This window comes from Physella acuta, unplaced genomic scaffold (assembly GCF_028476545.2).
Source record: "Physella acuta isolate Inbredline_101_S28 unplaced genomic scaffold, ASM2847654v3 ptg000465l, whole genome shotgun sequence".
NCBI lineage: Eukaryota > Metazoa > Mollusca > Gastropoda > Physidae > Physella > Physella acuta.
This window is the reverse complement of record NW_026731984.1, coordinates 349,190-361,703: the sequence shown is the minus strand read 5'-3', so window position 1 is coordinate 361,703 and position 12,514 is coordinate 349,190. Positions and strand designations below refer to the sequence as shown.

At 33.0% G+C, this 12,514-nt stretch overlaps 1 protein-coding gene across 1 annotated transcript in view; it reads right to left on the bottom strand.

Annotated features, from left to right (window-relative positions):
* The window catches only part of LOC131943710 (regulating synaptic membrane exocytosis protein 2), a 75,986-nt gene that overhangs the window by 18,246 nt on the left and 45,226 nt on the right, over positions 1 to 12,514 (bottom strand). The window contains exon 8 of the mRNA XM_059303924.1: positions 7,617 to 7,731. Within this exon, the coding sequence (XP_059159907.1) occupies positions 7,617 to 7,731 (115 nt within the window). The remainder of the gene's footprint in view (positions 1 to 7,616; positions 7,732 to 12,514) is intronic.

Below are 12,514 nucleotides of genomic sequence, written 5' to 3'. Positions count from 1 at the left end.
GACCACAATAACGATCGTATGCACTGTAGGCCTATGCCATAACAGCTGGTTTTACATACACTGTATAATGTAGGCATATAAATGAGAATGAGCACAATAGTTGTGATCGTGTAATTGTAGACATACAGCATGACAACAATATCTGGTATCGTATACACTGTAGACCTATGTCATAACAGCTGGTTTTACATACACTGTATAATGTAGGCGTATATTATGACCACACTACACTAGCTGTGAACGTATACAGTGTATCTGCCTTTATAATTATATTTTTGGCAACAAATGGCAGGATAAACATCGAGCTAAATTAAAATGTGTTTTTTAACCTAGATGTGACATTTAATGAACAACCCCCTTAGCCGAACCCAGCTTTACATTTAGATGTGACGGTTTTTCACGACCCTGCCCCCCCCCCCCCCAAATAGGTGACTTTTCATGAACAACCCCCTAGGTAAACCTAGATGTGACTATTTAATGAACTCCCCCCCCCTACCCCTAAGTTAAGCTAGATGTCATATTTCATGAACAACCCCCTAAGTTAAGCTAGATGCGATATTTCATGAACAACCCCCTAAGTTAAGCTAGATGTCATATTTCATGAACAACCCCCTAAGTTAAGCTAGATGTCATATTTCATGAACAACCCCCTAAGTGAACCTATACGTGACATTTCATGAACAACCCCCAAAGTAAACCTAGATGTGACATTCATGAACAACCCCCTAAGTAAACTAGATGTGACATTTCATGAACAACCCCCTAAGTAAACTAGATGTGACATTTCATGAACAACTCCCTAAGTAACCCTAGACGTGACATTCCATGAACAACCCCCTAAGTTAACCTAGATGTGACGGCATATAATGAACGACCCCCATAGCCCACCCCCCGACTTAACACTTGGTTGTTAGATCCGGTCCAGGAAGAAATGTATCATTTCCCAATGCTGTAGTTCATTTGTATGCAGGCAGGATACGACGAGCATATTTCGATCGGGTGCAAATCACAGGGCAGAACACAACGGATCATTACTGAATAACGAGAACCCTGGGATGGTGATGTAGGCCTAACTTGTATAGATCAGGTAATGACTACCGCTCACATTTTGGGAGGCCGACTTGTGTAAGTTCACAGTAATGTGTTATAACACTTATACAAAGTGATCATTATAACAGTGGATAATAAAAGATGATCTATTTTTTTTTATACAGACAGTAAATGAGTAATAAGAAAAGTCATAAAAATCAACATAAAATCTGGTAAACGTTTTGTGTATGTCTTCAGTCGTCACTGTCTACACCGAGATAGATCCATAGAGGCATCTCTTCTGGGGGGCGCCGAAGAAAGTCTACCGCCTCCCCCCCCCCCCCCCCAACGAAATGGTATTTATATAGAAAATATATACTTTTTAAAGTGGAAGAAACACCGGATAGTAGCGGGTAGAGTTTTGTCTTTTTGGCGAAGCCGCCACCATCAACATGGAACACTACGCCTCACTGATTCCCTGTATTTAAGAGTGACCTTACACGTTTAAAAAAAACTAATTACTAGAACTACTTTCCAGCCTGAATATGGATGGTCATACAGTTTTAAGGTCGGCGGGTTCGGATCGGTTAAGCTCACGGTTCGAACCCCCGGGCAAACGAGGCTGGATAGGTGGGAACAGCCACTCTTCTAGGAGAGACAACTCCACAATCAAACAACTGCTGCCTTGTAGTTTGTTCTTGGTTGGACAAAGGCTATGAAGCAAAACCAAAAAGAAAAGCAGACTGAAATCGGAGTCAACGATCTATATTGCGCATAACAAGTTGACACGTAATACTTAATTGTTTTGGAGGGAATTCCTTCCAACACTAAAATTAAGAACAAAGAAGTTTTAAGGTCTACAGAACAAACTCTGGGCAGGATGGTGTAAACATCAGGCTGAGTGAAAGGAGACCATGACCATGTCCAAACACGTATCCATTCTCTTAGTGTAGGAGCATGGGTGATGGCGTATCAGTGGCCCGTACCGTTAACCATCAATTCAAGATATATTCTGGGTGAACTGGACACAGAACAACAACTTTAATTTTGTGGTAGCGCCTGGCTTAAGAGGAAATAACTCGGCTGATAGAGGTTAAAGTAAGAAAGAAGAAACAGAACACGCAGTAAAATGATTCGGTAGAAACAGAACACACAGTTCAGTCATTCAGTAGAAACAGAACACGAAGTAAAATGATTCAGTAGAAACAGAACACGAAGTAAAATGATTCAGTAGAAACAGAACACGAAGTAAAATGATTCAGTAGAAACAGAACACGAAGTAAAATGATTCAGTAGAAACAGAACACGAAGTAAAATGATTCAGTAGAAACAGAACACGAAGTAAAATGATTCAGTAGAAACAGAACACGAAGTAAGATGACTCAGTAGAAACAGAACACGAAGTAAGATGACTCAGTAGAAACAGAACACGAAGTAAGATGACTCAGTAGAAACAGAACACGCAGTAAAACGATTCAGTAGAAACAGAACACGCAGTAAAATGATTCAACAGAAACAGATCTCAAAGTAAAATGATTCAGTGGGAACAACACGAAACAAAATTATTCGGTAGAAATACTTCACGCTGCCGAATAATGTTCAGTGGAATATCACGATTATGATACAGTTTCAATGTACAATGTATATTAAAAATGTAAGAAAAATTGAGCTCGCTAGTAAATGTCAGTCAGATTTCAACCTTATTTTATTACACAAGTTTCAGGTTTGAACAGAATTTTAGATGTATGCAAAACTTTAAACAAATATTCTCCACTTAAAAACAACGTCTATGACTGAAACAATTAAATTTCTAATCCTTTTCTCGCCTCTCGTTTGTACTGATTGCTCTTAGAACGAGTTCACTTCGAGGGTTGAACGTTTTATACAGACGAAAAAAAAGTACTTGGAATAAAACGTGACGGGGAAATACGACCTGTTTCCCTGCATTTGTAAACACTGGTCAATAAGTTATTGACTACATTATCATTTCATAAGCGTGAGTCACCTGGGTGTAGGTGACCAATGACGTCAATGTGACATCTGGCGGCGGTCACTGGTCTAGTTAACACGACTTCTTGGTGAGAGGAATCTAACACGACTTCTTGGTGATAGGAATCTAACACGACTTCTTGGTGATAGGAATCTAACACGACTTCTTGGTGATAGGAATCTAACACGACTTCTTGGTGAGAGGAATCTACAACCGTCGCGCGTCTAGAAGGACTAAACACGCGGATTTTGTAGTGGGGTTTTTTTCCAGGCATCTCTCCGGGAGGAGTGTTGTCCGTAAACCCCCACCCCTCCTCTATGGAGCATGTCCACCGAAATAGAAAAATAAAATGTATTTAAACAGAAAAATATATATTTATAACATTTTAAGCCCATATATCCCCGGGAAAGTATAAAGTCACCCTCAATTCACCCCAGAGCAAATTGTTTGAAAGAAACCCTGGGTATTAGTTACATAAATATACAACTCTTACTACTATGTCTAATAATCACAACGGCTGTGTGAATTATTATTTTTTAAATTAGGTACCTACATCTATCAAAATAATGAAATAGAACCACACATCATTGTATCTATTAAAAAAAAAACTGAACATTAGAACCATAAGAAATCGTTCCGACAGATATAAATGCTGACGCTCAATGCCACTTTATAAGACAATAAAGCAACTAGCATCCAGGGTCGACAATTAAGACCTGTGTTTAACAGTACACTCGTACACACCCACTCAGGCATCGATTCATTACCTCACAGAATAATGCCGACACGTCAACCAGTCTAGGGTTTCCAAAATAAACTTCCTATTTTAGGACAAAAATCAATAGAAGGGATAGGACGGAACAGCGCTGCAGTCGGTTTTTTGTCCCCTTTGCTCTATATTTGAAAACAGGGTTCATAGATTTGTTCATAGCAAGTTGTCTCTACGTAATTTCTCTTAGCTATGGTATATGTAGTATCTCTTGTGCGTGGGTCGGTATTTTTGTCCCCTTGCTCTATATTTGAAAACAGGGTTCATAGATTTGTTCTTATCAAGTTGTCTCTACTTAATTTCTGTTAGTATAAGGTATACTATTTTAACGGAAACTCAACTATGCTTTAAAGCATGATGTATAAAATAACCATGTCCAAACCAGCTCTTACAGTACAAGGCTAAACACAGATTATTGTTGGTAACAAATCTCTTTGCACTCTATATATCTAGCTAGTCGACCATTTATAAGTAGTCATGCAATTAAAGCTGCCTGCAGTAACTAATGCTAAGTAAAGTAATTTTATTACTAAGCACAGTAACTATGTAGCTAAGTACAGTAACTCTGTAGCTAAGTACAGTAACTCTGTAGCTAAGTACAGTAACTCTGTAGCTAAGTACAGTAACTCTGTAGCTAAGTACAGTAACTCTGTAGCTAAGTACAGTAACTCTGTAGCTAAGTACAGTAACTCTGTAGCTAAGTACAGTAACTCTGTAGCTTAGTACAGTAACTCTGTAGCTAAGCATAGTGACGCTAAAGCTATTAAGTACAAAGACTCTATAGCTAATTGCAGTAACTATAGCTAAGTATAGTGACTGTAATGTTACGAACAGTAACTATGGCTAAGTACAGTAACTCTAAAAACTAAGTACAGTAGCTATAGCTGTGCAGTTACTATATAGTTTCCTGCAGTAGTTATATCGCTAAGTATGATAACTCACGTCTTATTACTGTATCAATAGTAACAATAGCTAATGAAATTACTTCTATAGCTAATTAGAATGACAGTATATTTAAGTACAGTGATGTAGGCCTATGCCTATAGCGTAATTTTAATTTTCTTAAATAAGGACTACACCTCATATAACAGATATGAAGGATTTGGCAAGGCAAAAAAAAAAAAGAATCCTTGAACAATGTTTGACCAAGGATGTCATGTCTGTTTGTGTGTGTATGTGTGTTCATGATGGGAGGGGGGTGCGTTTTCGTTGTTGTGCTGTAGTGTCAAATGTTTAAGTACAGAATTGTGTTCATATTGTGTTTACATCGTGTTCAACATGTAGGCCTACGTTCTTTAAAAAAAAATCATGTTTAATGATACTACACCTATTATGCCTCCTACCTATACCAAACTAGAAAAAAATATTTTATTTGTCAAAAAAAAGTTGCATGTCATTTCCGCGAATATATTTTTAAATTAATTAATATACTGTACAAATAATTTTTCACAGTTCCTTATAAGCTGAACACCGCAAAAGATATGTTTCTGTAACTTAAGAATGATGGTCGTTGTTAATCCCCCTTTAACAAGATCATTAATATCCAGTTGTTTGTTGGGGTGAAATAGATTGGCCGGGGTCGGTAAAATGACAGGAAGACAAACGAGACACGAGTACGCCTCAGTGGGGAAAAAAAGGAGTGATGTAACACATTGTTCGGCTGGGTGTACATCTGGTGTGTTGGCGTTCAAAAATGTTTGGGGGGGGGGTCGGTCAGATATGAGGTAGTGACCCTATGGGAGGAAGGGGAAGGGTTTAGACGTGTGTGGTGATAACGGGAGGGGATTGAAATGAGGTGCTGGTGTTAAACATATGATTGGGGGTCGTTGTGACCCTGGGGGAGGGGAGAGATGGGGAAGGGTTCAGACGTGTGTGGTGATAAGGGGAGGATTAAAATGAGGTGCTGGTGTTACACAAATGATTGGGGGTTTGTTTGGTTATAACGGGAGGGGATAAAATGAGGTGCGGGTGTTTAAAAAATGATTCGGGGAGGGGGCATGGTGACGCTGGGGGGGGGGGGGGGGGATTGGAAGGATACGCAGAAGAAGTTTAAAGAACTGCCACATATACATTCTAAAAAAACTAAAACATGTCCATGTTCCTTGAAACTATGCTTAAGATGAAAGAGATGGGGGTATGGCTATAGGAACTGGTAGTACTCGGTGACTTTTTTGTTTTGGGTGGGGGCAGTTGCCTTCTTTAGGAGCGCTTCATTTAAAGGGGGAGGGGCGAAACTCAATCCGGTTGATATGACAACCCTCACAGCCTATCGTGTTGTTTGTAAAAGCATTCATTATAGACAACATACCAATATATTTGTTTTATAACTGAGGTCGATATTTATATTGTTTAAATATTTTAACTCAGGTCATTGTCCTCATTTTTCTTGTTATCTTTTATTTCTATTTAAAGTTGAAAAGAAAAAAAAACATTTTCCCAGGGGACGCTGCTCACCACTGATTGTTTTTTTATCATTTTTTATTGGTTGTGCCTTTTGTTCAAGATTTTAAATATTTTTTTAAAGATTACATTTAATGTATTTCAAAACAAAATTAAGTGTTGAATTGAAGGTTTTACTTTTTTTCAAGGAAGCTAACAAACCATTACTGAATTAAATGAAAGCTGGAGTGAATAAGCTGCTGCAGGACAATATAAACCACAAGTATGTAAGCTTAGAAAACACTTTTTTTTTTTAAACTAAGCAATTTGTGATAAAGACATATAATGATATAGTAGATTATAAAACTACAGAAAATGTAATGAGATCAATAAGATATTTGATAAGATAAAAATACATAACTGTAAGACTTTAAAAGTTTGAAGTTTTATATAAAACACCAGGCAGTGCCAGTGAGAGGGAGATAATCCCTCCATCATGCAATAGTTGTGCTCTTTGTAAAACAGGACAGTGAGGCAAAAAATGACAATAAAATTGGGGGAGGTGGATGTTTCATACAAAAAGATTGATTTATTCTGGGGTTTTCATAAAAACATGAAAGGGGGGAGGGGGGTCTGATGTTACACTTACAGGGTGGGGATTAAGTTCAGACTTAAGTTACAATGGGATTTGTGTGGAAGGATTTTAAAATATATAGTGTAGGGATGTCTAACTCTTTTTACAGAAGTGTGACAATATAAGAGGATCACTTAATAGACTCACTAAGATAAATTGGTTTCTAATTGTTTGGGTGTCTATATTACTGTGGCTTTGAAAATTCATACAGGATCTAATTATGGAATTTTGTTTAGTTAGAAACTATTTTTATTAGTAGGCCTACCTTTAACTATATTATTAGGATTTTTGAAGTGGGTAATTTTTAAATTTTGCTAAAATTAGAATAGTATATTCATGCGTACACCAAAAAAAAAAGTAGCTTTTAAGAAAAAATTTAAAAGTTGGAAAAAAATTCGGTACCTAAAGCTTCAGAGCGGCCTTGTTAATGGGAAGAAACAAATATAAAAATTAATTTGAAATATTTGAAACTGTTACTTTTAGAATTCACACTTTAAAAGTAAAAAAGAATATAAGCCATATTCATCTCTTTTTAGATAGGTTTTAATTTTGTTAACAAATACTTTTATTAAACTTAATCTGATCACCTATGCTTTTAAAACATTTAAATTCATCAGTTGTGTAAAAATTAGATGTTTGATTAATGACACATGCATGAATTGTTAAAATCTTAAACTTCAATGAGCTTAGTCTACTTTGCTGAAAAAATAAAGATCAAATCTAATCTAATGTTGATGTACTAATAAAAACCTGGTCTTACCAACTAAACAAAAGAGTACACTGTATTTATTAAAGAGGTTAACTTTGAGACTTACCTAAAATGGCAATAGAATCCCTTTTTTCCTCTCCTCCTTCTAAGACAGTTTTTTTGAGAATCATGTGACCAATCCACTTAGTGCCATCAGCTGACAACTGCCATGTCACTGGATGCTATAAGATTATTCAAACCCATGGTCAAATCATTTACATGTAAGTCTTACCTCCAAGTGTAATAATGTTAATTTCTTCAAGAGATAAAAGTATTTGTGGGTTAAATCACATCACCATGTAGACATATAAGCTTTACTATATTGTACCATTTAAATCTGGTACTAAACTAGCCTATACCATGAAGCAAAATACTGTGTCCTCATTTGAGTATGGTAGGCCTACAAAACAAGATTGTAGGCTACCGTGAAACAAAATATTGTTCCATCATATAAGTATGATAAAAGAAACTAGCCTGTGCCATACAAAACATAGTACAGAATGGTATGGCTTTAACTCACAAGTACTGAATAAATATTTCTATTATTCTGAAGTATTCACATTTCTAACTACAATAATGTTTAAGAAATATGAGATGGCTAAACACAATTATATTTTTAAGCATAAGTACTAATTTTTAAAATTAACATTGTGTATATAACTAAAATTGCATTAAAAAGTACTGTGTTACAAATTTAATGATTAAAACTGTTATCTAGTTTCTATCAGAAGCTTAAAACCATATTAAAATAAATACAGAAGGATAATTTTGTTATGCTTACAAATTAGACTACTATATAATGTAAATTATTAGTAAATTTTAAAAATATTATAAGGAATGTAGATCTAAAGTTATGAGTTATTTTAAACCCACAATTTCACTATTTTTATAATCATATCTAGTTTTTCTATCAGCAGACTTGTTTAATCTAATTCACTTAGAAGTACAGATATACAAATAACAACAATAATTTGATTTTAAAAAGTGCAAAAGGTAAGTAGATCTAATTAGGTGTAAACAAATATAAAGAATCTTAACATTGCTCTTAAATATAGGCTACATTAGAAAAACATCACAATTTAAAAACACCATTTTTATTTACTAGCTCATTATTGATTGTTAATAGTAATACCAAAGTAATTGAAAAAATTATTATCCCAATAAATAAAATAAAAATGTAAAATAAATACCCACATTTTGGTAAGTTTTAGATATTTCCAGTAGGATATGTTGTTAATTAAGGGTTAATTTATTATCTAAAACCTAGATACAAAAATCAGCAACAACAATATATATTAATATAGGCCAGTGATTTGTTATGAATATATATTTTATTTATTTATTAGTTGACAAACCCACCCTATTATTCTCAATTAATATTGCTAATGAAGTACTGAAATTATTTTTTTTAAGTTTTAAAGGTTAGCATCTTTGGCATCTATGTCTTTATTACCTTAATTTAATTATTATTTTCAAAAACATGTTGTTAGCTAAGTTAATGTTTTTTTTTAGTTATCCAGCTTACTATCTTAATTTTAATTTAAACTATTAAATTTAGTATTAAAATCAATTTTATTATTTTTTCTTCAGATCAATTTTTTTTTCATTTTTTGTTATTTAATGTGTATGATTCCACTGACCTTCTTACTTTTAGATCTATTAATTATTAGTGTTTATTTTTTAAATCACATAGATCTAGTACTAATTGTCTAATTATTCATTATAATTATATTCATTATATTATTTTTTATTATTATATTATTAATAATTAATTATTATTATATACTTATCTATGCATTGTTAGTTTAATTGTTACTAATAATTTGTTACTGTATTAAATAATTATTTGTAGATAATAAAAAAAACTGCAAATAATCAATAAATCAAATATATATTATAGATCTAGAATAGGGATTCCAGATACTAGATATAAACAAAATCCAACTGCAAGTAACTAGATCTAGAATCTAGATCTAGATCTAGAGTCTAGAATAAGATCTAGAAATCTAGTAACAAAGTAACTGTAAGTAACATAGTATGCTCATGCCTCAAAACTCATGTCATTATTTAGTATTGAGTATTATTGACTCATTGAGTATAATAAAATTATAATTAAATAATATTGTAATTGATTGAATCATTGATTGATTGAATGAAAATCGTTTTTTTTTTTTGTTGTTGTTTTATTTAATATTTAATCTTTATATTTTTTAAAGTAAAATCCCTAAATGCCCTATAATATTTTATTTAGATCTAGATCTAGATTCTAAATCTAGATATAGATCAAGAATCTAGACGTAGATTTCTAGATCTATTCTAGATCTAGATTTCTCTAGACCTAGATTCTAGATCTAGATCTAGATCTAGATCTAGATCAATAGGCCTACTTGTCTAAAAGACAGAATTTTTTTTGTGATTTTAAAATATTTTACTTCTGCAACTTTTTCTAGAGTTAAGAGTAGTCTCCCCTTATTATAAATTATCCGGTGTGCAGTTAAAAATGTACGTTGCTTGAAACTATCACTATAAACTTACTATAAAGTATAACTCAAAGGTTAAGATTTAGTTAATCATTTTGGGATTTTATTTTTAATATTCAAAGTAGACTATTAAAATATATCTTTTGGATAAAAACTACAATACCCATACAATCGGTCTCGAAATATTGCCTACACGTTAACTTTTTATTTATTTATTTATCTTTTTTTTAAAAAATGTGAACAAAACTAATAAGAGTCTTCTGGATTTACTAGTTGACTTAAATTTGTATTAGTGTCCTAAATTTGTTTTAATTGGTCAATCAAATTGAGTGGCTACAAACATACAGCAAATAACATGGAAGTATATACAAAACATATTGATTTTTAATAAAAAGCCTCAATTTTTATAGCCTCAAACAGTATATCCCTGATGTACTTCTGAAATAAGTAGCTTTGTACGCTCATGTCATTTGCAACAAAAATATTATTGAATGTGTGGTGATACGTGATTACTGGAATACATCCACTATTTAAATACTGTGGAAATATATATATATACATAACAATAAAAAGTACGAGATTGACGAATATAAAATAATAATAAAGATAATGCTGAAAGTAACAAAATTTTAAAAGTGCTTATTTTTTAGGAAGTAAAACTTTTTTTAAGAACTCACAAAGTATTACGTTAAGCAGACCTAGTCTTTGTTGAGCACAACTATCATGCATCGTTGTCGGCCAACAAGCTTAGATCTATATGTCTTTATGTACATACGTCATTTTTAACATTAATTGTATTGAAAAAAAGTTACGACTAGGAATAAGCCTAATATTATACGGCCATTCCCAGTCGACTTGAAATAGACACTCCCAACGTATTAACACGTAATACTTTATGATCAAATGCAAATTTTTTAAAAATGCATATCCAGCACAAAAGAGCAAGCAAAAAATAATACAAGAAAACACAGACATTTTTTAACATAGGATATAAGCGATCATGCAATTTCACGGGGGAACTAGAAAGGGTTTGGTTCTTTTGAAAGCTTATACCAGACAATCGAGGTGCGGAGTGCTAACTGGGGGGTTCCAGGTTCAAACCCTTAGTACACGATGATTTTCATTTGTGTTGGAGCAGGAGTAACGTATATTTAGCATCACGGTGCGACCACGTGAAGACTTTACCAATTCCACTTTCGTGTGTGGAAAATAAATAAACAGTCAGACTTATTTTACATTTTGCAATATACACCGATTTATCTCTCAAATATACAACGAAAAAATCTACTGCATTTAAAATGTATCTAATTTTTTTATTTGTATATACCAGAGTCAGGCAAAATAAATTGAGGCAGAATTCTAAAGTGTATGAAATATGGAGCAGCGTATGGCTTTTGTTTTGATTCATTGACGTTAATTACAAACATTAACCGCATTTCGTTTTAAACTACTGGCATTCCCACAGATATAAACGCCCTAGATTTTACTGGTTTTTATTTAGCTTTTATTTTTTCGTTTTGTTTCTTTATTTGCTTTTCTCTTCAATCTATATTTGACAACACAGTGCGCAAAAGAATAGGTTTCTTAAGTTGTAGCTTAAACATTTTATTTTTTAAAAAAAACTAACATTTAAAGTTTGCGTGTTTTAGACAAGTTAAATGTAGTTACGCTATTTAGCTATTTAATATTCCAAAATAATATTATTCGGTGATTTTATTTGATGGGTTTCGAAAATTAGTTCACAGCGCAAAGAATACTAGACACATTTTAAACCAAACACCGCCTACTGACCTAATGACTGCTAAGATCCGTGATAACATTTTTATATTTATCTGGCATTATTAATTGAATTTTTGCTTTCTGAAAATGTGTATATTTAAAATTTAAAAAAAATGTGTTTAATAAGATTAGGCTGCTATAAATAATCACAAACATAGTATAACTCGGAAGCAAGCTTTTATTTGAAGATAAGATAATTTTTTTCCCTAGTAAAATCGATTTAAAATAGTTTGGTTTAGCATACTTCAAGAGGCATAGATTTCATGGGTTGTAAAAATAAACAACTTAAACTTAAAAATAAATGTTTAGTTGAGGGGGAGCGGCGGCATTGGGTTGAATTTTGTTGTGATGCCATTTGCTTTCTAAAGAGTATTGTGAAAGGCTGGTTTTTTTGTTATTCTGTAATGATATACGATTAATAAAGGAACGGATGGATGTCAAAAGATAAGTGAATTTATTTATGGAAGATTGCTTTAACCCATATTTTAAATGATTATTTTATCTTATTTTACAGTTCATCTTGTTTCAAAGACGAGTGAAATAATGTTACGATATATTTATCGTAACATTATTTCACTCATCAACGTCTTTAGTTAATTTATAAATATTTCGTTGGCTTGACAAACCAATAAAATGTTTGTTAAAAGTGTTGAAACGTGTGGTGTTGTTGGTGGTCAGGAAATTTAAAATCGCGAAAAGCTAAAAT